General features: G+C 39.3%; 1 protein-coding gene across 3 annotated transcripts in view; it reads left to right on the forward strand.

Moving 5' to 3' along the window:
• UHRF2 (ubiquitin like with PHD and ring finger domains 2) overlaps positions 1-23,699 on the forward strand; it is a 102,869-nt gene extending 79,170 nt beyond the window's left edge. For all 3 annotated transcript variants that reach the window (XM_051858202.2, XM_070051889.1, XM_051858206.2), the window contains 7 exons: positions 7,715-7,821; positions 10,954-11,116; positions 11,809-11,949; positions 16,650-16,746; positions 17,034-17,194; positions 20,794-20,892; positions 22,688-23,699. In XM_051858202.2, coding sequence (XP_051714162.1) covers positions 7,715-7,821; positions 10,954-11,116; positions 11,809-11,949; positions 16,650-16,746; positions 17,034-17,194; positions 20,794-20,892; positions 22,688-22,834 — 915 coding nt within the window. In that variant the 3' untranslated portion in view covers positions 22,835-23,699. The remainder of the gene's footprint in view (positions 1-7,714; positions 7,822-10,953; positions 11,117-11,808; positions 11,950-16,649; positions 16,747-17,033; positions 17,195-20,793; positions 20,893-22,687) is intronic.
• The last annotated feature ends 1,129 nt before the right edge of the window (positions 23,700-24,828 follow it).

Here is a 24,828-nt window from a genome sequence, read left to right on the forward strand (position 1 = left end):
GGGTGCCAGTTCAAGTTGCTCCACTTCCAAACCAGCTCTCTGCTTTTGGCCTGGAAAAGCAGTGGAATGACAAAGTGCTTGGGCCTTTGTACCCACATGGAAGACCATATGAAACTCTTGGTTGTGGCTTAGGAGAGTTAACCAGCAGGTGGAAGATCTATCTGTCTCTCCCTCTCTCTCTCTTTCTAACTCTGCCTTTCAAATAAATAAAATCTTAAAAAAAAAAGAAAAAAGCCAGCGCCGTGGCTCAATAGGCTAATCCTCCACCTTGCGGCGCCGGCACACCGGGTTCTAGTCCCGGTTGGGGCGCCGGATTCTGTCCCGGTTGCCCCTCTTCCAGGCCAGCTCTCTGCTATGGCCAGGGAGTGCAGTGGAGGATGGCCCAGGTGCTTGGGCCCTGCACCCCATGGGAGACCAGGAAAAGCACCTGGCTCCTGGCTCCTGCCATCTGATCAGCGCGGTGCGCCGGCTGCAGCGGCGGCCATTGGAGGGTGAACCAACGGCAAAGGAAGACCTTTCTCTGTCCACTCTGCCTGTCAAAAAAAAAAAAGAAAAAGAAAAAGAAAAAAAGAAAAAAAAAGTGGCTCTGGTCACAGTAACACTATAGGGAGGACAACCTTGTTCTCAGGTACTCCGTGTCACCGTCCACCCTCATTCCCAACTGCTATCTTCCTAGTCAATACACATGCCTTTCTTTCTGTGCCTTTCCCTGGGTTCCTCACACCCTGCAATGTCACCTGCCCACCTAGAGCTCCTGCCTCCTCTATCCCACATGACACCTCCCATCCTGAGCCTCCATGCTGTGAACTTCTGTGTGCCAGAAACACTCTGGCTGTGAGAGCTTGAGACACTATTGCAGCTCACGGAGACTGAGTTTCCCCAGCAGGTGGAAATGTCCTGTCTTCCTTCAAATGTGCTAAAACAATAGTAAACATTATAGTACTAATGTGCAACTGACATATGCCAGTACCCCCATACCATTGTGAAAATGTTTGAGTGCTTCCATATTGTCTAGTAATGGCCAATGCCAGGAACTCCTCAAAGCATCCTCTGCACTCCCCTGGTTCTGTTGCCCAGCCCTTCCACTGGACTCTCACTGATTTCCCCATGGACCAGCAGCCGTGAGAAATGCCTGGCACAGTGAGGATTGGGGGCCAGGACCTGCCCAGCATCAAGGCCACCACTTGCCCTCAGTGGTTACTTGCCTACACTCTGCCAGTTGTGAACACTGGGACTGTGCTCCTGGGGTCAATACATTTGAATGTGTCTGTGGCATTCAAGGATGAACTGCATAAAGGTGGGCTAAGATGGGGTGGGTGTTGTGATTTAATGGTTTAAGCCACCTCCTACAATGCCAGCATCCCATATGGTTGCCAGTTTGCATCCCAGCTGCTCCATTTCCAACCCAGCTCTATTAATGTACCTGGGAAGGCAGAAGAGGACGGTCCGGGTATTTGAGTCCCTGCCACCCACCTGGGAGACCCAGATGAACCTCCTGACTCCTGGCTTCAGCCTATCCCATCCCTGTCCATTATGGCCATCAGGGGAGTGAACCAGCAGGTGGAAGATCTCTCTTTTTATCTCTCCTTCTTTCTCTGTAACTCTTTCAAATAAATAAATGTATCTTTTAAAAAGTCACCTGTTGAAGAATATCTGGATTAGTTCTAGTTTTTAGCTATTATAGATAAAGTGGCAGTAAACAATGTATACAGGTATTTTTGTGTTTTTTTTTAAGCTTTTTTTTAAATTGATGCAAATTTCGTAAGTACAGCTTTAGGAATATAGTGGTTTTCCCCCCCTTAACTGCCCTCCCTCTCCCACTCCTGTCCCACCTTCTACTCTCTCTCCCATCCCATTCTTCATTAAGATTAATTTTTAGTTAATTTTGTATACAGAAGACCAACTCTATACTAAGAAGAGATTTCAAAAATTTGCACACACACACAAAGTGTAAAGTACTGTTTCAGAACAAGTTTTTGCAGTTAATTCTCATAGTACAACTCAAAAAGGACAGAGGTCCTACATGGGGAGTAGGTGCACAGTGACTCCTGCTGTTAATGTAACAATTAACGCTCTTTATTTATGATGTCAGTGATCACTCGAGGCTCATGTCATGAGCAGCCAAGGCTATGGAAGCCTTTTGAGTCCACAAACTCCACTGGAATTTGGACAGGGTCATAAGCAAAGTGGAAGTTCTCTCCTCCCTTCAGAGAACAGTACATCCTTCTTTGGTGGCCCCTTCTTTCCACTGGGGTCTGACTCAGAGATCCTTCATGTAGGACTTGTGTGTGAGTGTGTGTCTTGGCTTTCCATGCCTGAAATGCTCTCATTGGTTTATCAGCCAGTCCATGGTGCTTTAAGGGCCAATTCTGAGGTCAAGAGTGTTTATTCTGGTATTTTTGTAAAAATAAGTCTTTGTTTCTTTAGGATAAATGCCCAGAAGTGCGATTCCTAGGTATAAGATAGCTGCATATCTAGTTTCTTTTTTTCTTTTAAAGAAACTGCCTGTCTCCCAGAGAGACTGTACCATTTTACATTCTTGTCAACAATGTATGAGTGATTCAGTTTCTCTTAATCTCAGCATTTGCTGTTGTTGCTATCTTTCATGTTGGCTACACTAATAGGTATGTAGTGATATGTGATAGATTTTTTTAACTTCTACATTTATTTTTATTTATTTATTTGAGAAACAGATTGGGAGAGAAAAAATTTACACTAGCTGATTCACTCCCTAAATGCCTATAATAGTCCTGGACCAAGGGCCAACTTCAATGCTCAATCCAGGTATCCCCTATGGTGGCAAGAACCCCATCACTTGAGCTATCACTGCTGCCTCCTAAGGCTTGCATTAAAGAGAAGCTGGAGTAAGGAGGCAGAGCTGGGTATTGATCCCAGGCATTCTAGTATGGGATACAGACATGTTACCCACCAGGCCAAATGCCCACCCATGGGTTTGTTTGTTTGTTTAAGGAGACAGAGGTCCCATCTGCTGGTTCACTCTCCCAATGCCCTCAGTAGAAGGACTAGGCTGGAGTGGACCAGGAACCAGGAACTCCATCCAGGTCTCTCATGTGGGAGGCAGACACTCAATTACTTGAGCTATGACCACTGCCTTCCATAATCTCTTTAGTGGGAAACTGGATTCAGGAGCTGAAGCTGAGGCTCAGACTCAGACACTACTAAATGGGGTGCAGGTGTCTTAACTGCTAGGCTCAACAACAGCTCTGCATTGTAGTTTTATTTGCATTTCCACAATAACTAATGATGTTGGCCCTCATTCATCTGCTTATTTGTCATCCATATAGCCTCTTGGTAGTGAAGTTTTTCAGGTTTTTTTTTTCCCCATTTTCTAATTGGGTTTTTTTTTGGGGGGGAGGGCTTTCATTTGCTTGCTTTTATGAGATGTTATGATCAGTTTGAGTAGCTGTGGAAAAAACAAAAGGTACTCATGTTTTCAGACAAAAATGGAAAAACTTGCCATCTTTCTAAAAGGCAAACTGATAGTGTATTTACATTAACTCTTAAGGACATGGCTGATAAACTAGTAAATATTTTAGTTTAGCAGCTTGGCAATCAAATGCTAGTTTCAGTACCCTGTGTTTGGGTTATCTCTTAAGAAAAGAGAACCCACAAAGGTGAGCTGCCTCTTCTCAGTTGTCCTAAAAGTAGTTTGCTCAATGGCTGGAAGACTCTGAATTCACAGTGTTTGTGTTTATGTCCTAGAGTCATCTCTTCCTAGTGTGACCTTATGCAAATTATGGAACCTCTGGCTCATTAAAAAAAAAAAAAGTTTAAATATTTACTTCATGGGCTTAACGTGAGGATTAAATAAATTAATCATATGTGAATGCTTAGAATCCCCAACCCCACACTGTAGGTACAAGTGTTTTCAGTAGTAGCAGTAGTGCCCAGTGTTGCAGACAAGAAAAACTGAAAAACTGACAAAAATTGAAGCTACACTTAGACAGCCTTGGATTATGAATTGTTAATGGTGGAAAGTTTTTAATGATTTTAATTATGCTTTAGGAGGGTTTACCTGCTGGTCTTTAATGGGAATTTAAGAAGGTTGGGATGGAGGTCTTTTACCTGATAGGCATGATGGCAGGAATGGGAACATCCAGCTCGTCTTAGGGATCTGCTGTAGCGGCCTGGGAGAAGACTAGAGATTGGGAAATACATGGGAATTGAGTTACCCTGAGGCAGCTCCATTTCCCTTGTATAGGTATAGCTTCTTTATGTGAGTTCTTCCTAGGCAGCAGCACAGGGTACAATTTAGTTGATCATGGACAAGAAGATACAACAAATTTTGGTTTGAATTTTTCTTTAGGAAAATCAGTCTGAAATAATATTGACTAAGCTGTTACAGTTTGGCAGAGGTTTTTTCCCTGTGATAATGTGAAAAATTTTTGGATTTATTTATTTGAGAGGCAGAGTGACAAGGAGAGTCAGAGAGGTCTTCCATCTGCTGATTCACTCCCCAAATAACTATAATGGCTGAGGCTGGTCCAGGTCAAAGCCAGGAATCTAGAACTCCAAATTGATTTCCCACATAGGTGGCAGGGTCCCAAATGTTTGAGCCATCTGCTGCTTTCTCAGGAACATTAGCAGAGAGCTTGATCAGAAGCTGAGAAATGGGCACTTGTACCAGTGCTCCAGTATGGGATGCCAGTGTCACAAGTGTGGGCATAACCTACTACAAACACTGTGCCTGATAATATGAACTTTTTGTTCTGGTAATGATTGAAGTACAGATGAATTAATGCTATTGAATTTTAACCATGTTTACTTGATTGATTATTTACTGCTTGAGGAACAATCAGATGTTTTTGTTCTGTTTTAAAAAGTTTATCTTTCATTTTATTTATTTATTTTTGAGAGAGGGGATACAGATAGGCAGCCAGAGAAAGCTCTCATTAACTTGTTCACTCCCCAGATGGCTAGGCCTGGTCCAGCTAAAGCTGTGAATTTATTCCAGGTCTCACATGTGGGTGGCAGGGACCCAGTCATCTGTGTCATGTCTGCTGCTTTCCAAGGTCTGCATTGGCAGGAAGCTGGAGTCAGGAGCTGGGGCTAGGTGTTGAACTCTGGTACTCCAATATGGGATTTGGGCATCTCAACCAACACTTTAATTGCTAAGACAAACATCTGCTCCTTACATACTATTTGGTGTGGTTTACATCTGTTATTTTCTCCCAGTCCTTATGTCTTTTTCTAAACATCACTCCCATAATTATGACAATTATGACTACAAGTATTGTGGAATAAATTCAGGTAGCTCTGCTTCTTCTTTTTTTAAGATTATTTTTTATTTGAAAGAGTTACAGAGACAGGGAGAGTCAGAGAGATCTTCCATCCACTAGTTCACTCCCCAGATGGCTTCAGCGGCCAGGGCTGGGACAGGCTGAAGCCAGGAGCTTCATCTGGGTCTCCCATGTAGGTGCAGGGGCCCGAGTATTTGGACAATCCTCATTGCTTTCCCAGGCTATTAACAAGGAGCTGGATAGGAAGTGGAGCAGCTGGGACTCAAACCTGTTCCATATGTGATGCCAGTGCTTCAAGCAGCTGCTTTAACTGTTGTGCCACAGCACTGGCCCAGGAGTCTGTTTCTTTTTTTTTTTTTTTCTTCTTTTTTCTTGACAGGCAGAGTGGACAGTGAGAGAGAGAGACAGAGAGAAAGGTCTTCCTTTGCCGTTGGTTCACCCTCCAATGGCCGCCGCAGCTGGAGCGCTGCGGCCGGTGCACCGCGCTGATCCAAAGCCAGGAGCCAGGTGCTTCTCCTGGTCTCCCATGCAGGTGCAGGGCCCAAGCACTTGGACCATCCTCTACTGCACTCCCTGGCCACAGCAGAGAGCTGGCCTGGAAGAGGGGCAACAGGGACAGAATCCGGCACCCCGACTGGGACTAGAACCCGGTGTGCCAGCGCCACAGGCAGAGGATTAGCCTAGTGAGCTGTGGCGCCGGACCAGAAGTCTGTTTCTGATCAGTGTAAGAAGTATTCTGGGTACCAGCACTGTAGTGCAGCAAGTTGAAGAAGTAGAGGATGGGCCAAGTCCTTGGGCCCTTGTACCCACGTGGAAGCCCCAGAAGTTCCTGGCACCTGGCTTCTGATTGGCCCAGCTCCAGCCATTGTAGCCATGTGGGGAGTGAAGCAGTGGTTGTAAGACCTCTCTCTCTCTCTCTCTGTCTCTACCTCTCTGTATGACTCTTTCAAATAAATAAATAAATAAATATATAAATGAAAAGCCTGCTCAAAAAAAAAAAAAAAAGAAGTGTTCTGGACTGTGCTAGATAACTTATTTATTAGCATTCTTTCACATGGAATACACACTAAAGATGAAATTCCTTAATACCTTATTTTTAAAAAAATATAGACCTCAATATTGGATTAACAAAAAGTTAGCTTGAAATTTTTGGACAAATTCAAACTTAAAGCACAAGATTTTTAATTACGGCTTTTATCCAAAGGAAGAAGGTATTAAATAATTGACCTTTATAGCAAGCATGAATTTATTGGAGAAAGCTTCATTGTCTAAGTTCAGTCTAAACTAATTAAAATGATCTTGCATGAAAGAAGAACCACTATTTTGCTTTTATTATTTTTCTGTATTTATCTTGAGTACTGAATCAGCTAGAGATTTAATAATGTCTATATAAATTTGTAGCTACTACAGAAATAATTGTGGAGCTAGTTTTTGTAGTGTCTCTTTTGCACTTTTCTTTTCAGATTTAATAAATATTTTATATTCCTTTTAGTTTTCAAATTATTTTCCAAACTTCTTTTGAATAGTGATTATTCTGCCTAAAAACAACATGAATGAACCCATAGAGTGTGAAAGATAGGGAATTTACTATACTGTTAGGATTTAATATAAGATTTTTTAGGTAAACTTGGATTGTGAAATTTACATAATGTCAATGTCAGAATTTGATTACTGGGCAGCAAACTTAGGTATGGTATTGATTACAGTAGGGGATTCAGTTGTGGAGTATTTATCAAAGCAGTGCTACCTATAAATAACCTATAATTAGTATTAAGCTTTTTTTTTTATTTTTTTATTTTTTTGACAGGCAGAGTGGACAGTGAGAGAGAGAGACAAAGAGAAAGGTCTTCCTTTTGCCGTTGGTTCACCCTCCAATGGCCGCCGCGGCCAGCGCACCGCGCTGATCCGATGGCAGGAGCCAGGAGCCAGGTGCTTTTCCTGGTCTCCCATGGGGTGCAGGGCCCAAGCACCTGGGCCATCCTCCACTGCACTCCCTGGCCACAGCAGAGGGCTGGCCTGGAAGAGGGGCAACCGGGACAGAATCCGGAGCCCCGACCGGGACTAGAACCCGGTGTGCCGGCACCGCTAGGCGGAGGATTAGCCTAGTGAGCCACGGCGCCGGATGTATTAAGCTTATTTTAATTAGCAATGGATTAAATGGAATATAATGTTTCTAACTCCAGAGGCTCTGTAATATTCTATAAATTACATATTTAGCATGAGAATAATTGTATTTAGAGATGTTGGAAACTATAAAGTGAACATTTTAGGTCAAGTTATATAATTTGAGGATATACTGCACACAAGATTGCATTTGAATTTTTGCATTATTTTGGTAGATACAGTAAGAACATATCATGTCAGAATATCATAATTAATGTTCTGCCTCTAAAATAAGAATTGTTGGAATTACACAAATTTCTGTATCTTAATACATAAATCTTTTCCTATAGGACCGAGGTGATGAGTTCACATACACTGGAAGTGGTGGTAAAAATCTTGCTGGTAATAAAAGAATTGGTGCACCATCAGCTGATCAAACATTAACAAATATGAACAGGTACTTTTGTAAACACTGTTTAGAATTTGGATATTATATGAAAGTTTGATTATAGAACTGTAATTTGTAATTTAGACTGCAGAGGAGAATCCTAAATAGGAAGTTAAAGACCAAAAATTTAGATTCCATTGCCTGGTAATGTAATTGTAAGCATCCAAACTTATTTCTTTATACCATTGTTTTTTAAATGACATGAATTCCTATTCTTACCTAATAACGTGTGTGATGCATTTGAAAACATGTTGACACCTTTGAAGGAAAAGAGCCTATATAACCTAAGTGAAACTGACGACAAGGTGGCTTGCCTAGTAAGTATTTCATAATTAAAAGCTGAAGTAATGTTCTGTTCAATACAGATTGATCTTTCAAAGTAACAAACCTCATTTTAGAGGAGACTGAGTGATGTGAAATAATGTCATGTTTGGGAGCCATATGTTTGTACACAAATGAACTACCAGATCATTTAATTAGATCTGCATTCAAGGTACTTTAGGATCTATTCCAATAAGATATCTTGTAAGTGTTTTAAAAGGGAATATTTAATTTAGTTACGAAAATGATCTTTTCTAACTAAATCCCCTTAAAGGAATTAAAAAAGAGCCACCTGTATGACCTTCTTTCTGTAGAAGTATTAATGATATCTCAGCTCTCTTGGGACCAGAAAATTTAATAATTTAAAAATGTTTTATTTCATAAATATATGCTAATACTAATATTAATAATAGATAGTAACCCCAAACCATCAGATACCATAAATTTGCCATAATGAACTTTTATGATCACTTCATAAAGTTAAAAAATTTTTATATTCCATTAAGAGTATTTTGTGGATTGAGTAAAAATGAGTCTCTTTTTACTTGGAGTCTAACTGACTCGGGTTTAAGTAGTGTCCCTTTAATTTCTCTTATTACTGTGTGAAGTCAAGAATATACCAATATGATTTCAAGACTTTATTGCATACCAAGTTATAAAGAATCTTTGTTTTTATGTCTTCTATATTATTTCTGACAGTAGGATTATTTTACTGAACCAGCAGAGGAGACAGGTCAGATTTGCTGGTGAAAACATTCCTGAGACAAAAGCCTAGTCCCTTGCTATTCTTTTTCTGACAACAAAGCAGCTCTTCTACAGGAATAATCTCAAAAGACATCTAATAATATTGTGATGCATTTTGTCAATAAAAATATGTCTTGAATTTGCAAAAGGCCTTTTTCAATTGTCAAATTAGAGAATTTTATTTCCATTTAATATGTTATTTTACTTGAACGAAACTTCCTTTATTAACTGTCCACTTTTGTGATATACATAGTAGACAGATTCCTTCAACCTTTGAGTGATCTAATAAATACTGTGACAGTCTCTTTAAAAAATAACTGATGAGCAATAAAAATGTTTGCTATTTAAAGGAGGGTTTGAAAATGAAACATTAAAACAATTTGGGATTGACTTAACTTAGATACTGTTACATCCAGTCAGAGACTATATATTAAGCTGTGAATATTCCTCATAACTAGAAGACCTCTGGGGCAAAGATATGTATGTATTATGAACATAAAAATTGAAATGAAGGGCCCCTATTAGCTCAGACCCATAGAATATATGCTCTCAAAGTAAGTATACCCAAACAGTGTATGGTTCATGTCAGTTTTGCTTCTCTGCTAAGAGGAAGCTCATTATCTTCTTGCTTCTTCCACTTATTTAAAAAACTGAAGAGGGCAGCAAGGTAGTATGGCCATGCTTTATCAGGACAGTTAGCTACAGCTGGAATGATGGAAGAGCTTGGTTGCTTTTTCGCCAAATTTCATCCTCTTGGACTTTTTTCATATGGCTGAATAGCCGATATGCTTTTGAGATGCCAGAAGTGAATTGACAATGCAAATTAGTGGTGGCAATAATTATGACTGAAGGCACCAGTGAGCCACAAAGCATTCCATTCAGTGACATGAAGGTAGTACTTATCCATGCCCTTTACGATGAAATATGTATGTCCTATAGAAGTTCTAACAGTAAGATGTAATACTAGCCCTAAAGTGATGACTTCTACCTTCTAGTTATTTTTTTAATGCATATCCCTTTTGGATAAAGAAAAGATAACTTGTTAATCTTTAACTCTGACCTTGACTAAAAGGTTATTTTAAAAAACAAATACTTTAAAAAGATGCCTATACTTAACAGTTTTCTTTTCAGTAGGTTAATCACATAGTCTTAAGATTTGGTTTTTAATTTGAGCTTGCATAAGAAAGAACTTTACCCTGGAAAAATATTTTTCTTTTCACTCAAGTTAGGAAGTTTAAGTGTCTAAGAGGAAAGCACTGATTTTAAACAGGTTCCAGTATTTTGGGTGGGACTAGGTTCTCCCAGGAAATATCTTCTAATATCTAATAAGCTCAGTGACTTATTACTACTATTAGTACTACTGTGTGAGAACACATACTAAAAAAGTATCAGCTAAGGCAGGTGCTGCTTCCAATTGAGTCCTCTTTTGTCTTTATGTCATCAGTAAAATGTAGTGCCTTCAAGCAGCCAAAAATCTTTATTGCCATGATTTAACACAGCCATTGGATGCTTCAGTCTCACTTAAATTTATCTTTTTATGGAGACCTTTAAAGAATATACTCATATTGCACTTGTTAATACCTTTTTAAACTTAAAGAATCTCTGTCATCTGGAATATGGAAAGTAGACCTAAGGAGGTCGTTTGTACCTTGATGACAAATTTATATTTCTATTTCTTTCTACATTATTCCAGCGACTTAGTTCACGCCCTAATCAAAATAACTATTAAAACAATCACCTGCTTTAGTTTCCAACATTCAACAAACGTTATTTAAAGAGAATTCCATGTATTTCTAGTTGTTTTCTATTATACGTGGCACAGATGTTATTACTTTCAGAAGAACCCTACAGGCTATCTGAGAACCAATCCCCTGGCTTGGGGATGACATCAGAAAACTGATTTGTCTTCTCTGCTGGTGGGGGAAAGCATAATCCTATTATCTGGAATAATATGGAAAGAATCATAGACTCTTAATAATCAGGTAAGGCATAATTTACCTTTTAATTAAGCTAATGACTCGATTATGTGCTTGAGGAAAGATTACTTGGTATAAAGACTTTGTTTTATTTTTGTAGGGCATTGGCCCTAAACTGTGATGCTCCATTGGATGATAAAATTGGAGCAGAATCTCGGAATTGGAGAGCTGGTAAGCCAGTCAGAGTGATACGCAGTTTTAAAGGGAGGAAGATCAGCAAATATGCTCCTGAAGAAGGCAACAGATATGATGGCATTTATAAGGTGCTCTATCTAGCATGACATCTTGTTGGTCGCTCTTCCTGGGCTTTCAAGGCAGGGTTGCCTGAGGGGGAACTACTGTGGGTGGGCTGAAAGAAAGAGTAAGCCATCTTATTTGGTATTTCTGCTTTTTCTGGAAATGTAACAGATATAACTTTGATACTTATTTTAAAAGGCTTATTTGACATTCCTAAGGGCAGAGTTATATTTTGGGTTAAGATTTTTTTTTTCCAAGTGTGTATTCTTTATGATAAAAACATTAAAAATAACTTGACCATTGTGGATCTAGATTCTTAGATGCCTTTCCAGAATTAATTTAATTTTAATGATCATAATAGATTTTCAAAGCAGAACACGTTGTAATGTTAAAATTAGATTCTCATTCTTTGTTTAAAATGAGGGCATCTACTGCCTCAATTTTAATCTACCTAATATGCAAAATTCTGTTAATGAGCATCATTTTGTTGCTATATTACAATTATAACAAACTATACTTACATAAGAACTATCTTAATATGTAATAGGATAAAAACTTTTAATGAATATTTTTGGCTTTTTTACTATTCTCATAGCCAAGCAGCTGTTTTCTGAAATTATATTTAGTTCTGACAAGTTTACTTAAACACTAATATGATGACTTTGTGAATAAGTCTGAATTTTAAACCTCAAATTAGTGCTAAAATATTATGACTTAGGTGGTGAAATACTGGCCAGAGATTTCATCAAGTCATGGATTCTTGGTTTGGCGCTATCTTTTAAGAAGAGATGATGTTGAACCTGCTCCTTGGACCTCAGAAGGAATTGAACGGTCAAGGAGATTATGTCTGCGGCTACAGGTTAGATTACATTTGTCTAAGATACTCATATATTCATAAAAATGTGTGCTTCTGTACTATCTACATGCTTTAACACTCGATATGACCTACAACAGTTGATCAGTAAGGAGAGAGGAATAAAAGCATGCAAGTAAATACAAGGAAGGGAAGGAAAATGGTAGCATCTGAGGTGTCAGACTGTCCTAGGACTAAGGGTTGTGTTTGGGAAAAGCTGGACTTGTCAATATAATGTAAAATATTGCCAACTTGATTTGGAAACGACTTGGAAGTATAAGAGAAAGGCAGTCATAAAACGTAGGTGTACAAGGCCTTAAGAAAGGAAGTCCATCCTGGAGGACACGGGGGTCTGTCTTTGGTAGGGGAAGGGTGGGGAGGTGGCTTCTAAGAGTGGTCTGTTTTCTACCCTTATCATTTTTTCTTACCCCTTTTCTCTCTTCCCACACAAAGCTGTTTTCCTGCCCTGCCACCACCTTTAGTGCTTTGTATTTTTTACCCCTTTGCCCTTCCTCAGCTATTAGCCCATAAGGGACTTTGTTGGTTTTGTGTGCATAGTGGATGGTCTGGATGCATTCCCCCTTCACTGCATGTATACCCCAGACTGTGGCCCTGACACTGACTTCAGAGCATGGTTTGAGTTCATCCCCTATCGTTCCTCATTGTGCTTCCCATAAAAACTGCTGGCTTTGTCATTTCCCTTGGCTCTGCCCACACTGCATGTGTAGGGGCTGAACTATGGGCAAGTTTTTGACCACCCTGGCAGGTGAGTGTGTGTCTTCTAGTGCAAATCTGTTTCTGTTTTTGTTTTCCTCTTAAACTCATAGAATTGATTGTCTCAATGAAATTCATCAGCTGGTAGAATACTCACCAAAGTAATTCCTTTTGTAACTAAAAATGTTTTTAAAAAGTGTCACATCCATTTTTTTTCTCCCCCAGAAACCTTTTATTTAAAGAATACAAACTTCATGAATTCCATAAATACTTTAGGAACATAATAATTCTTCCCATCTACCCACCCTCCCACTCCCACCTCTCTTCCTCCTCCCTCTGTTATTCCCATTCTTATTTTTTACTAAGATCTATTTTCAGTTAACTTTATACGCATACAGTTAATTCTGTACTAAGTAAAGAGTTCCGCAAATAGTTTGAACAACAACAACAAGAGAAAAACAAAAATCAAAAACTTGGAGCCGGTGCTGTGGCATAGCAAGTAAAGCCACCACCTGCAGTGCCAGCATCCCGTGTGGGTGCCAGTTCAAACCCTGGCTGCTCCACTTCCGATCCAGCTCTCTGCTATTGCCTGGGAAACCAGTTAGAGTATGGCCCAATTGCTTGTGCCCCTGCACCTATGTGAGAGACCCGGAAGAAGCTCCTGGCTCCTGGCTTCAGATCAGTCAAGCTCTGGCTGTTGCAGCCCAGGGGAGTGAACCAGCAGATGGAAGACCTCTCTCTGTCTCTTTTGCTCTTTCTCTTTCTTCCTCTGCTTCTCTGTAATTCTGCCTTTCAGGTAAATAAAACATAAATATTAAAAAAAAAAAAAAAAAAACTTACTGGGGCTGGCGCTGTGGCACAATAGGTTAATCCTCAGTCTACAGTGCCAGCATCCCATATGGGCACTGTTTCTAGTCCTGGCTGCTCCTCTTCCAATCCAGCTCTCTGCTGTTTTCTGGGAAAGCCCCAGCACTCTCATGGGAGACCAGGCAGAAGCACCTGGTTCCTGGCTTCGGATAGGCACAACTCCAGCCATTCTGGCCAATTGGGGAGTGAGCCAACGGAAGGAAGACCTTTCTCTCTGTCTCTCCCTCTCACTATCTGTAACTCTACCCCTCAAATAAATAAAATATTTAAAAAACAAAACAAAACAAAAAAAAACTTCCTCAACAGTTGAGACAAGGGCTGTTCAAAATCATTGCATCTCAAAGTGTCATCTTCACTTTTATAGATTACTTTTTAGGTGCTCTGTTACCACAAATCAGCGAGAACTTACGGCATTTGTCCTTTTGAGACTGGTTTATTTCACTGAGTATGTTGTTTCCCAGTTTTATCTGTTTTGCAAACAACAGGATTTCTTTTTTTTTAACCACTGTGTAGTATTCCATGTTGTACATAATCCCATAATTTGTTTATCCAGTCTTCAGTTGATGGACATTTGGGTTGATTCCACATCATAGCTATTTTGAATTGATGGCAATGAACATGGAGGTACATATGACTCTTTCATATGCTGATTTCATTTCCCTTGGGTAAATTCCCAAGAGTAGAATGGCTGGGTCATATGGTATGGTAGGTCTATATTCAGATTGCTGCGGTATCTCCAACTGTCTTCGATAGTGGCTTTACCAGTTTTCATTCCCACCAACAGTGGATAAGGGTACCTTTTCCTGCACATCCTCACCAGCATTGTTGATTTCTGTATGAAAACCATTCTAACTGGGGTGAGGTGAAACCTCATTGTGGTTTTGATTTGCATTTGCCTGAGGGCTTGTGATTGTGAACATTTTTTCATGTGTCTGTTGGCCATTTGGAATTCCTCTTTGCTCATTTCTTAATTCTAAACTGGGTTGTTTGTTTTGTTGTTGTTGAGATTCTGATCTCTTTGTATATTCTGGTTTATTAATCCTTTATCAGTTGCACAGTTTGCAAATAATTTCTCCCATTCTGTCAGTTGCCTCCTCACTTTGCTGAATGTCCCTTTTTCTTCACCTTATGCAACCTCTTTATTTAATTTTTATTCCCAAAGACACTTTATATTTAAGGAATGCAAACTTGATGCATTTCATAAGTACAGCTTTAGGGCTATAGTGATTCTTTCCACCATGCCCACCCTCCCACACACATTCCCACCCCTCTTCCTCCTCCCTCTCCAAATCACAGGCCCATTCTCCCCTAAGATCCATTTCCAATTAACTTTATACATAGAAGACCAACTTTTTACTGAATTCAACAATTTGCACACACACATGCACACACACACATGCACAAAAAAAAAAAAAAAACTGTTCCTCAACAGTCAAGACAAGGGCTGTTCAAAGTCATTACATCTTGAAGTTAATTTACTTTTTTTTTTTTTTTTTTTTTTTTTAGAAACAATTAACTTTAAAGAAGCACCAAGAATGATGGATCTTTTGGGAGAACTTAGACATAATTATAATACAACTCTAAGGACAGAGGTCCTGCATGGGAAGTTAGTGCACAGTGACTCTTGTTAATTTAACAATTAACATTCATGTATTCCATCAGTGATCACTCAAGGCTCTTGACATGAGTTGCCTAGGCTATGTAAGCCTTTTGAATCCATAAACTCCGTCAGTATTTAGACAAAGTGGAAGTTCTCTCCTCCCTTCAGAGAAAAGTGCATCCTTTTTTGATGACCACTTCTTCCCACTGGGTCTCACCCACAGAGGTCCTTCATACAGTACATTTTTTGCCACAGCGCCTTGGCTTTCCATGCCTGAAATGCTCTCATGGGCTTTTCTTGCTGAGTGTTTCTTTTGCAGTGCAGAGGCTTCTCAATTTGATCTAATATCATTTGTCAATGTTGGCTTTGATTGCCTGTGCATCTGGGGTCTTTTCCACGAACTCTTTGCTTATGCCAATGTCTTGTAGAATTTCTCCAATGTTCTCTAATAATTTGATGATATCGGGTCGTAGACTTGTCTTTAATCCACTTTGAGTGGATTTTTGTGTAAGGTGTAAGGTAGGAGTCTTGTTTCATACTTCTGCATGTGGAGAAAGTGAAGCACAATGAACTTTTTTTTTTTTTTTTTTTAAGATTGACTTGAGGCGGGGGTGGGGGGAAGAGAGGAGATCTTCCATCTTCCATCCTCTGGGTTACTCCCTAAAATGTCCACAGTTGCTGGGCCAGGCTAAAGCCAAGAGCCAGGAACTCTATCTGGATCTCCCATGTGAATGACAGGGATCCGAGTACTTGGGCCATCATCTGCTGCCTTCCCAGGCACTTTAGCAGGGCACTGGATCAGAAGTGAAGTATCCAGGACTCAAACAGGTGCTGATATGGGATGTGGGTATCCCAAGTGGTCGTTTAACGTGCTATACCACAGTGTCCATCCGCACAGTGAGCTTTAAACACATGCATTATTATGAAACATTTCTTTACTCCCCAACAAGTGGTAGCCTTTAAAAACTAAGGGCAATAGGTAGAATTTATACTCTAAAGTCTACGTTCAGGTGGCAGACAATTTGGCTGCTATGGGTCTTCTAAAATTTCCTCCTCCCCTAATTTTGTGAGAAGAGAAATTTGGCCCTTAATTTTTTTCTTTTTTTAGATTGACTCCACAATTAACTGTAATCCCAGCTGTTTGATTACAGTCTGTTGTGTTTTGTGGTTGATCCTCACTTACCTTCATATCTGGAATCTCTCTTTCTTAAGCTTCAAGCCACTTAGTCACACTCATGAAAACTTATTTTTCTTTTCTTAGATCTGAAACTAAGATTATTGCATTATAAAATGTAATGTTTTTAGCAGACAAGGCTACATGGTTTTACACTGAATTTGGAATATTACTTGTGTCTTTATTCCTTTGAATTCTTTTTTCTTTAAATGTCTATTCCCTTTGTGTGAAGTCTTTCAACTTGGGAATGTATAGATTCGTCCTCTCCATGACTTTTAAATTTTTTTTATCGGGATCTAGAACCTGCCCTTCTAACAGCTTAAATCTACATTGTCTTCTCTCCCCCACCAGTATCCAGCAGGTTACCCTTCAGATAAAGAAGGGAAGAAGACTAAAGGACAGTCAAAGAAGCAGGCCACTGAAACCACAAAAAGGCCAATTTCAGATGGTAGGTAATGATTGAAGAATATAAATCCTAGTAATATACATTCTAATAAATAGAAATATCAAGAGAACAAATTGAGAGACTCGTAAGAAAAACAAAGGAGCTTTTTGGGGAGGGATGAAGTGGAGCATCAGAACAGCAAATATAGTATCCTAAATTCCGAGGGAAACTTGGACGCTACTTTGTGTAGGTTATCTTCTGCTAAACATTCCTGGTGGGGTTAACTCTTGTTTCATAGTGCTGTTTAGAACCACTTATAAGTCTGCTAATATATTTTTAAATAAATCTAGATGAATCTCCAAGTGCCTCCTCCAAAGTGTTCAAAGCATCCGATTCAGCAGAAGCAGTTGAGGCTTTCCAGCTAACTCCTCAGCAGCAACATCTAATCAGAGAAGATGGTCAGAATCAGAAGTTGTGGGATGAAGTACTGGCGTCTCTTGTGGAAGGACCAGTATGTACAGGTTTTGAAAAATAATATGATTGTAATATTAACAAGTAGTGAAAGTAATTTCCTTATGAAGTGTGGTTTTTCAAACACAAGTCAGTCGAGGCTTGATCCTTCTCTCCAGTATTCTCACTCAGTGCTGTCACCTTTCAGAAATAATTGGATGTAATATATTTAAATGTTCTTGAATTTATTTTAAACTTCTTAGGTGCTGGTTTTTTTACTTTTCTATGTCTGAACTTAATTATTTATGTTGATGTATTATTCCTGGTAAGAATTTTTGATTGTGAAACATGCAATCAACTGGAACTAAAACTCACCAGAAATATTTCTGTAATAGTTACCTAATATCATAAGGCTTTTTTAATTATTGAATTTATTTATTTATTTGAAAAGCAGAGAGAAAGAGACAGAGCTCCTATCCACTGGTTCACTTCCCAAATGGCAAAAGTGAGGAACTCAATCCATGTCTCCTGTTTGGGTGCCACCTTCCCAGGGAATACATTAGCAGGAAGCTACAACTGAGGGCAGAGTTGGGCCTGGAACCCACGTGCTCTGATGTGGGATGCTGGCTGCCCAAATAGCATCTTAATCAGCAGACCGACGCCCACCCCATAGCATAAGTCTTAAGCAATTTCGCACAATTTTGAAAACCTCTATGTTCAACTCATGGGTAAAATATGACAATATTAATTTATCTAAATATTCTATAACATATATTTGAAATATTCATTTATTCATTTATTTGAAAGCCAGGGTGACAGGGAAAGACACAGAGTGAAAAAGATCTTCCGTCCACTGGTTCACTACCCAAATGGCACAGCAGCTGTGAGCCTGGAAATCCCATGTGAGTGGCTGTGGCCCAAGCGCTTAGGTCATCTTTTGAAGCTTTCCCAGGTGTATTAGCAAGAAGCTGGATCAGAAATGGAGCAGCTTAGACTCGAACTGGCACTAAGCAGTAGCATAACCCATTAGGCCAACACCAGTCCTTTATATTTTTTGAACCATTTTTTCCATTTTGGGAAATTAGAACAGTTTAATATCATAAATTTTAAGTCATAAATTGAAAAGAATTGCAAGGCTAATTTATGTGTGAGTATGGTAAGCTGTATTTTATGGATTGAGCTTTCTTATCAAATCCCCCAAATTGGGGGCCGGTGGAGTAGGTTAATCCTCCGCCTACGGCGCCGGCATCCCATATGAGCGCCAGTTCTAGTCCTGGCTGCCCCACTTCCGATCCAGCTCTCTGCTATGGCCTGAGAAAGCAGTTAGAGTATGGCCCAAGTCCTTGGGCCCCTGCATCCGCATGGGAGACCGGAACTTGGACCCAGGCACTCTGATACAGCGGTGGATGTACCAACTGTTGGCTTAACATCTAGGCCAAATACCTACCCTCAATGGTGACTTGTGAAGAAATGTTCACAGAAAATGCTGTTTTACAAAAAAGCTGCATTTAAAAAAATTTATAATATCCAAAACTTTAAAAATTCCATTCTCTGTATACAAGTATGTACACGCGCGCACACACACACACACACACACACACACATTTTATCTAAACTCCTTTCTGAGCCCTGTATGAATAACAGCCCTACCTACCTTGGTAGTCTCCTCTTGCTTGTCTTTCAGACTGCTTCGGCTACAGTTGTGCTACTTAAATATAATCAGCTTGTTCTGGTCCCTGGGCCTTTACTAAACATGTAGTATCTCTGACCATCTCCATCACCATGTAGCTCACTCCGTCAGATCCTTTTAAGTCTGCACAAATATTAAATTATTCAAAGAAGCCTTTCCATATACTCTTTTTAAGTAGCCACTCTTTAATCTACTTCTTGAATTTATTATGTCTTACAGTTGTTATATTTTATATGTTCTCTTGTAAAAATATAAGTTCTGTGAGCAGAGAGTTTGCTTTTATGTTACCTCTGTATAGATTAGTGCCTAGAACATTGTAGGAACTGAGAACACCTATTTTACATATGCTCATATTATAGATACCATGTACCCAAATTATAGGCACTAGGGGAATTATTCATTAAGAAAATAACTTAAAGGCTGACAGTGTGCCACAGTGGGTTAAGACATAGCTTGGAATGCCAGTATCCCAAGCAGAAGGGCTGGTCTGAGTCCTGGTTGCTCTGCTTCCAACCCAGCTTGCCTGCTAATGCACTTGGGAAAACGGCAGAGGATGGCTCAGTTATTTGGTCCCTGCCATCAATGTGGGAAACCTGGATGGAGTTTCTGGCTGATGTAGTCAGTGAATGGAAGATCTCTGTCTCTCTCTGCCTTTAAAATATACAAATGAATCTTTAAAAAAAAAAAAACAAGAAATCAAGAAATTTGTCAGTGAGATGGTGCCTGAAAAAATTTTTGTTTTTCCAACATCTTCCCCTAAGTGGTATATTCTTTGAATGTTTTATATAATAGTGTTTACAATTCACTTGACTTTCATAATGCATGTTCATATTTCAGCTAGTATAATGACATCTTTTGAAGTGTGACATTTGATTTTCTTTGTAATTCTTATAAATTCTAATTTTATTTTTTTATTTTTTTATTTTTTTTTTTTTTTTGGACAGGCAGAGTGGACAGTGAGGAGAGAGAGACAGAGAGAAAGGTCCTCCTTTGCCGTTGGTTCACCCTCCAAGGGCCGCCACGGCTGACGCGCTGCGGCCGGCGCACCGCGCTGATCCGATGGCAGGAGCCAGGTACTTATCCTGGTCTCCCATGGGGTGCAGGGCCCAAGCACTGGGGCCATCCTCCACTGCACTCCCTGGCCACAGCAGAGAGCTGGCCTGGAAGAGGGGCAACTGGGACAGAATCCACTGCCCCGACCGGGACTAGAACCCGGTGTGCCGGCGCCGCTAGGTGGAGGATTAGCCTAGTGAGCCGCCGCGCCGGCCCTAAATTCTAGTTTTATTAATATTGGGAACAAACATAAAGATATTTCCTCACTACAAAAATAAATGAATGAATAATTATTCTTTTATATATATTTAAAAACCTATTTTTTATTCTAGTTTAAAATAAAAAAAGCAGCCAGGGTAAAACAGAATCAATAATGGGTTTTGAAGAGCACAGAGTATCATGTGATCACATTTGCTTAAAGATGTTCACTTTATCTGTGATAGTTTTATCCCTCTTCAAGTAAATTTTTGGGTTGGGGTAAAATATTACAGAAAATAATCCTAGAAAAATAAGTATTTGTTTTTTTGTGGTATTAGATATTACAGAGTATTATTGTCTACTGCTTTATTTTTAGAGCTTTAAAAATAATTCAGATTTTGTAATAACAAAAGATTGATCAGAATAACACCTTTCTGTGCAGTGCAGCTTTTTGAAGAAAGATCAGTATGTAATGATCCTCAGATTAGCTGCCCATGGTTGTTTTTTTTTTTTTTTTTTTTTAATGAAAAATAATTTATCCCTGGAATATGAGATTTAGAGGGACTTTGATAGGATTTTTTTCAGTTTGTTATGTAAGTTTGCTTGATTTTCTTAATAGAAAACAAATTAAAAGGTGACTGCGATACTTTTTTCCTGTAGAATTCATAGTATATAACGAGCTGCTAACCATTTTTCCTTCCTCTTCGATACCATTCTAGAATTTTCTGAAAAAATTAGAACAATGTTTTATGTGTGTCTGCTGCCAGGAGCTAGTTTACCAGCCTGTGACAACAGAGTGCTTCCACAATGTCTGTAAAGTAAGTAGCTTTCTCTCCCACTTTCCCTCGAGTCAAAAGGCACACCAACCTCAATATCAGTTTTTAGCATGTAATGAAGGATTTTTCCATGAAGCAGAATAGTTAGGTAATGTTGCTAGTTAAAGGGCATTTACATCTGGATGGTAAGTGCATGCTTTAATTTAATAGTAATAGTCATTCAAATATATATCATTTGAGACAATCTATCATGTTTGGAATTATTGAGGAAGGATTGAAATGAAGGAGAAACTGGGGCCGGCACCATGGCTCACTTGGTTAATCCTCCGCCTGTGGCGTCCGAATCCCATATGGGTGCCGGGTCCAAGTCCCCAAGTCCCCAGTTGCTCCTCTTCCAGTCCAGCTCTCTGCTGTGGCCCGGGAAGGCAGTGGAGGACGGCCCAAGTGCTTGGGCCCTGCACCCCATGGGAGACCAGGAGAAGCACCTGGCTCCTGGCTTCAGATCAGCATAGCTCTGGCCGTGGCAGCCATTTGAGGAGTGAACCAACAGACGGAAGACCTTTCTCTCTCTCTCTCTCTCTCTCTCTCTCTCTCTCTCTCTCTCTCTTTCTCTCTCTCTCACTGTCTAACTCTATCAAGTAAAAAAAAGAAATGAAGAAGAAACGAATTGTTCTTTTCTATGTAAAAACTTATATACATCTTATATATCATAGTGCAAATTGGAATAATAAAACTAATAAAAAAAACCTAAAAACAGATTATATCTGGAAGTGTGCCCAGATTAAATATTGTGTGAAAGGTGAAGTGTGGTATAAAAGGAAAATCTGAGTTTTAGTCAAGCCAAGGTTGCAATCTTGTTCTACCAATTGGTGCTTATATGCCCTGACCTAACTTCAGAACTTTAGTTTCTTTTGTAAAATGGAAAAAATCATCCTAGATGTTTATGCCTGAATTTGCATCAGTTAACTCTATATAATATATTTAGTACAGCTAAATATATATACATATATATTTTAAGATTTATTTATTTATTTGAAAGTCAGAGTTATACAGACAGAGGAGAGGCAGAGAGAGAGAGGTCTTCATCCACTGGTTCACTCCCCAATTGGCTGCAATCATCAGAGCTGCACCGATCCAAAGCCAGGAGCCAGGAGCTTCAACCAGGTCTCCCATGCAGGTGCAGGGGCCCAAGGACTTGGGCCGTCTTCTACTGCTTTCCCAGGCCATAGCAGAGAGCTGGATTGGAAGTGGAGCAGCCAGGTCTCAAACTGGTGCCCATGTGGGATGCTGGCACTGCAGTCCGCAGCTTAACCCGCTATACCACAGCGCCGGCCCCAGCTAAATATATTTTTAAAGACTCATGTTTTGTGTCTTGATAAAATATATAGCTTGGTTCTAAGCAAAGAAATGCTGCATTTTTTTTTCCTTTAGGGTTCTTCCAGGAAAGAACAGAATTCAAATGTAACCTAAAAGATTAGGCTAGTGGGAACCATACATAAATCTTTAACACTTTCATTTTACCAGATGAGGAAATTGAAGTTGCAAAACTGTTAAAAACACACACACACACACACACACACACACACACACAAAACCTGTTAAATCATTTCCCTGAAGTCTCACAGAGTGTGCCAGAGATGAACCAACACTATAACTGGACTTTTCCATAGTGCAGATTCAGGCCTTGACAGGTGTTCGTTTTGTTCAATTTCTCTTGTTACCGAACAGTAAGTCTGTAGTTTCCATGTAAAAGCATAAGTTGTTGAGTACTTCTCTATGTACTTTATGCTCAGATGAAATTGGGTATGTTTGGTTTGTTTGTTTTTGTTTTCCATAGGATTGCTTGCAGCGCTCCTTTAAGGCCCAGGTTTTCTCCTGCCCTGCTTGCCGGCATGATCTGGGCCCGAATTACATCATGGTTCCCAACGAGGTTCTGCAGAATCTACTTGACCTTTTCTTCCCTGGCTACAGCAAAGGACGATGATCTGTGTACTTCTACCGTGTTGTTCTGGTGGCTTTTTGAACAATAAAGAATCTAAAATGGGTGTAGAGGGTGGAAGCAGTGATGGACCATATCTCTCCCGTTCTGAAGCAGCTAATCCTCTTCCCCAGGTAGCCATCATCTGTGTGTAGTGAGAGGCCCATTTCTCAACTGTCTTTTAAATATCGAAAGGTAGTTCCTGTCAGTAACAACTAGTTTCAATGAATAAAACGTCAGAAGCCTCAGCTCTAGTTGATATCCAAGTTATGATTTATTTTGCAACTACCTCAGGACAGAAAAGATTTGTGGGGATTTTAAAAATCATTGAATAGTTAAATGAAATTTTAGCTACACACTGCCTCCCCAATATTAGTTGTGCCTGGTTATTGTAATTTGATTTTACCGAAAAGAAGATGACACGAGTTACTTGGACTGAATGCAGCTTCTGTAGTATGCATAATTTTTTTCATGTTCTTCTTCCATTACAGTGAGTGTTTTGCAAGGACAGGTTCATTTTTTAGCCTGTTTTGTGAGCCCCATTGTGCTTTTTTCTGGTGTTTTATGCAAGTTGACTACTAATGACTAATGAGAACAATATGAATGCATTGTTGCTGCATTAGTGTCATGTGGTGTGGTTTTGCACTTAAAAGAGGTATCAGACGCTCTAGTTGTGAATGTCCATGAAAAGCCACTTCTGTACTAGTCAAACTGTTTTTAGTGAGTCTCACCAGTGATTTTACATTTACAGAGTATTGAGGGCTGTGCTGACTTTTGAGAGGATTGAAATCGCTTCATATTGTGATCCTAAATTTTATATTCACTATATTCCCTAAAGTATACCTTAATAAATATTTTATGATCAGAAAAACAGTTCCTTTTGCTTTACTTTTTACATTTGTCTGACTTCTGTGTGTTTAAGAATCAGTTATTTCCAGATGTTCTTATTGTGTATCTTTACTAAAACAGACATATTTTAATTTTTTTTGGTAATGAGAACTATAAGCACTAAGGACAAATTTTGTTTTGCTTGGTTTTTTAAAAAACATTTTATCCTACTAAATGGGGAATTTTCCAAATTAAGAATCTAATGACTGTTTTTTTTTTTCCTGTAACTTTTGTCTTATGTTCAATTTTAGCATCCTGAATGCTAATTCTTATATCCTACATGTGAGAATGTTTAAAGACTTTGTTCTGTTCTCTATACTGCTGTTATTTTCTTTGGAGAAAATGTTTAATGTGATCAACTCAGTCTTTTCACCTTTAGATTCAGATACTATATATATCTCCAACATTTAATGAATATTTTCTTTATACTCGTCACTCGTACATTTTTACGAGTATTCATTGAACCTACTGACAACTCGAAGACACAGCTATCATTAGCCCCATTTTGTGGACAAGCATCTGTGTACAGAAAGTTGAAAGTGACTTGTCAAAGGTGTACACCAGGCAAGGGCAGAGCTGATGACCTTTATTCTTTGCAGGCTTGCACCTAGGAGATGTATATCTGGCAAACTAAGTTCAGTGCTTTTTCTGCACATAGTTAAATTCAGAATCAGGTTCTAGGAAACAAAAACGGTGATTTTCTTTGAAGAACAAATTTAAATAGGACCTTCTTGGATTGAAAGTGCGTCATTAAATTGCAGCATCCACTGGGCACGCTTCTGCCTGCAGGGGAGGTAAATATCTCCCAGTTTAACTGACTCCCATGGTTATGCTGTTTACTGTCTTAATTTTGCTATAACATGGTAGACTTGGCAAGAGGGCTGATTATAGCCTAACATGTTGACAGGTGTCAAGAATGGCCTAAAACTTACTTGTGTTTTATTCTTTTTGGACTTTTTTTAAAGTCATAAAGTTTTCTTTATTCTTTTCTATTTCTAGAAAATAGGTACTTTTAGAAGATATAACCACAATATGATTGTCACACATATTTTTTTTAATTAATAATTTCTTCACATCATCGAATTAGTAAATATTCCAATTTCCATTGTCTC

Source organism: Oryctolagus cuniculus, chromosome 1 (assembly GCF_964237555.1).
Source record: "Oryctolagus cuniculus chromosome 1, mOryCun1.1, whole genome shotgun sequence".
Lineage (NCBI taxonomy): Eukaryota > Metazoa > Chordata > Mammalia > Lagomorpha > Leporidae > Oryctolagus > Oryctolagus cuniculus.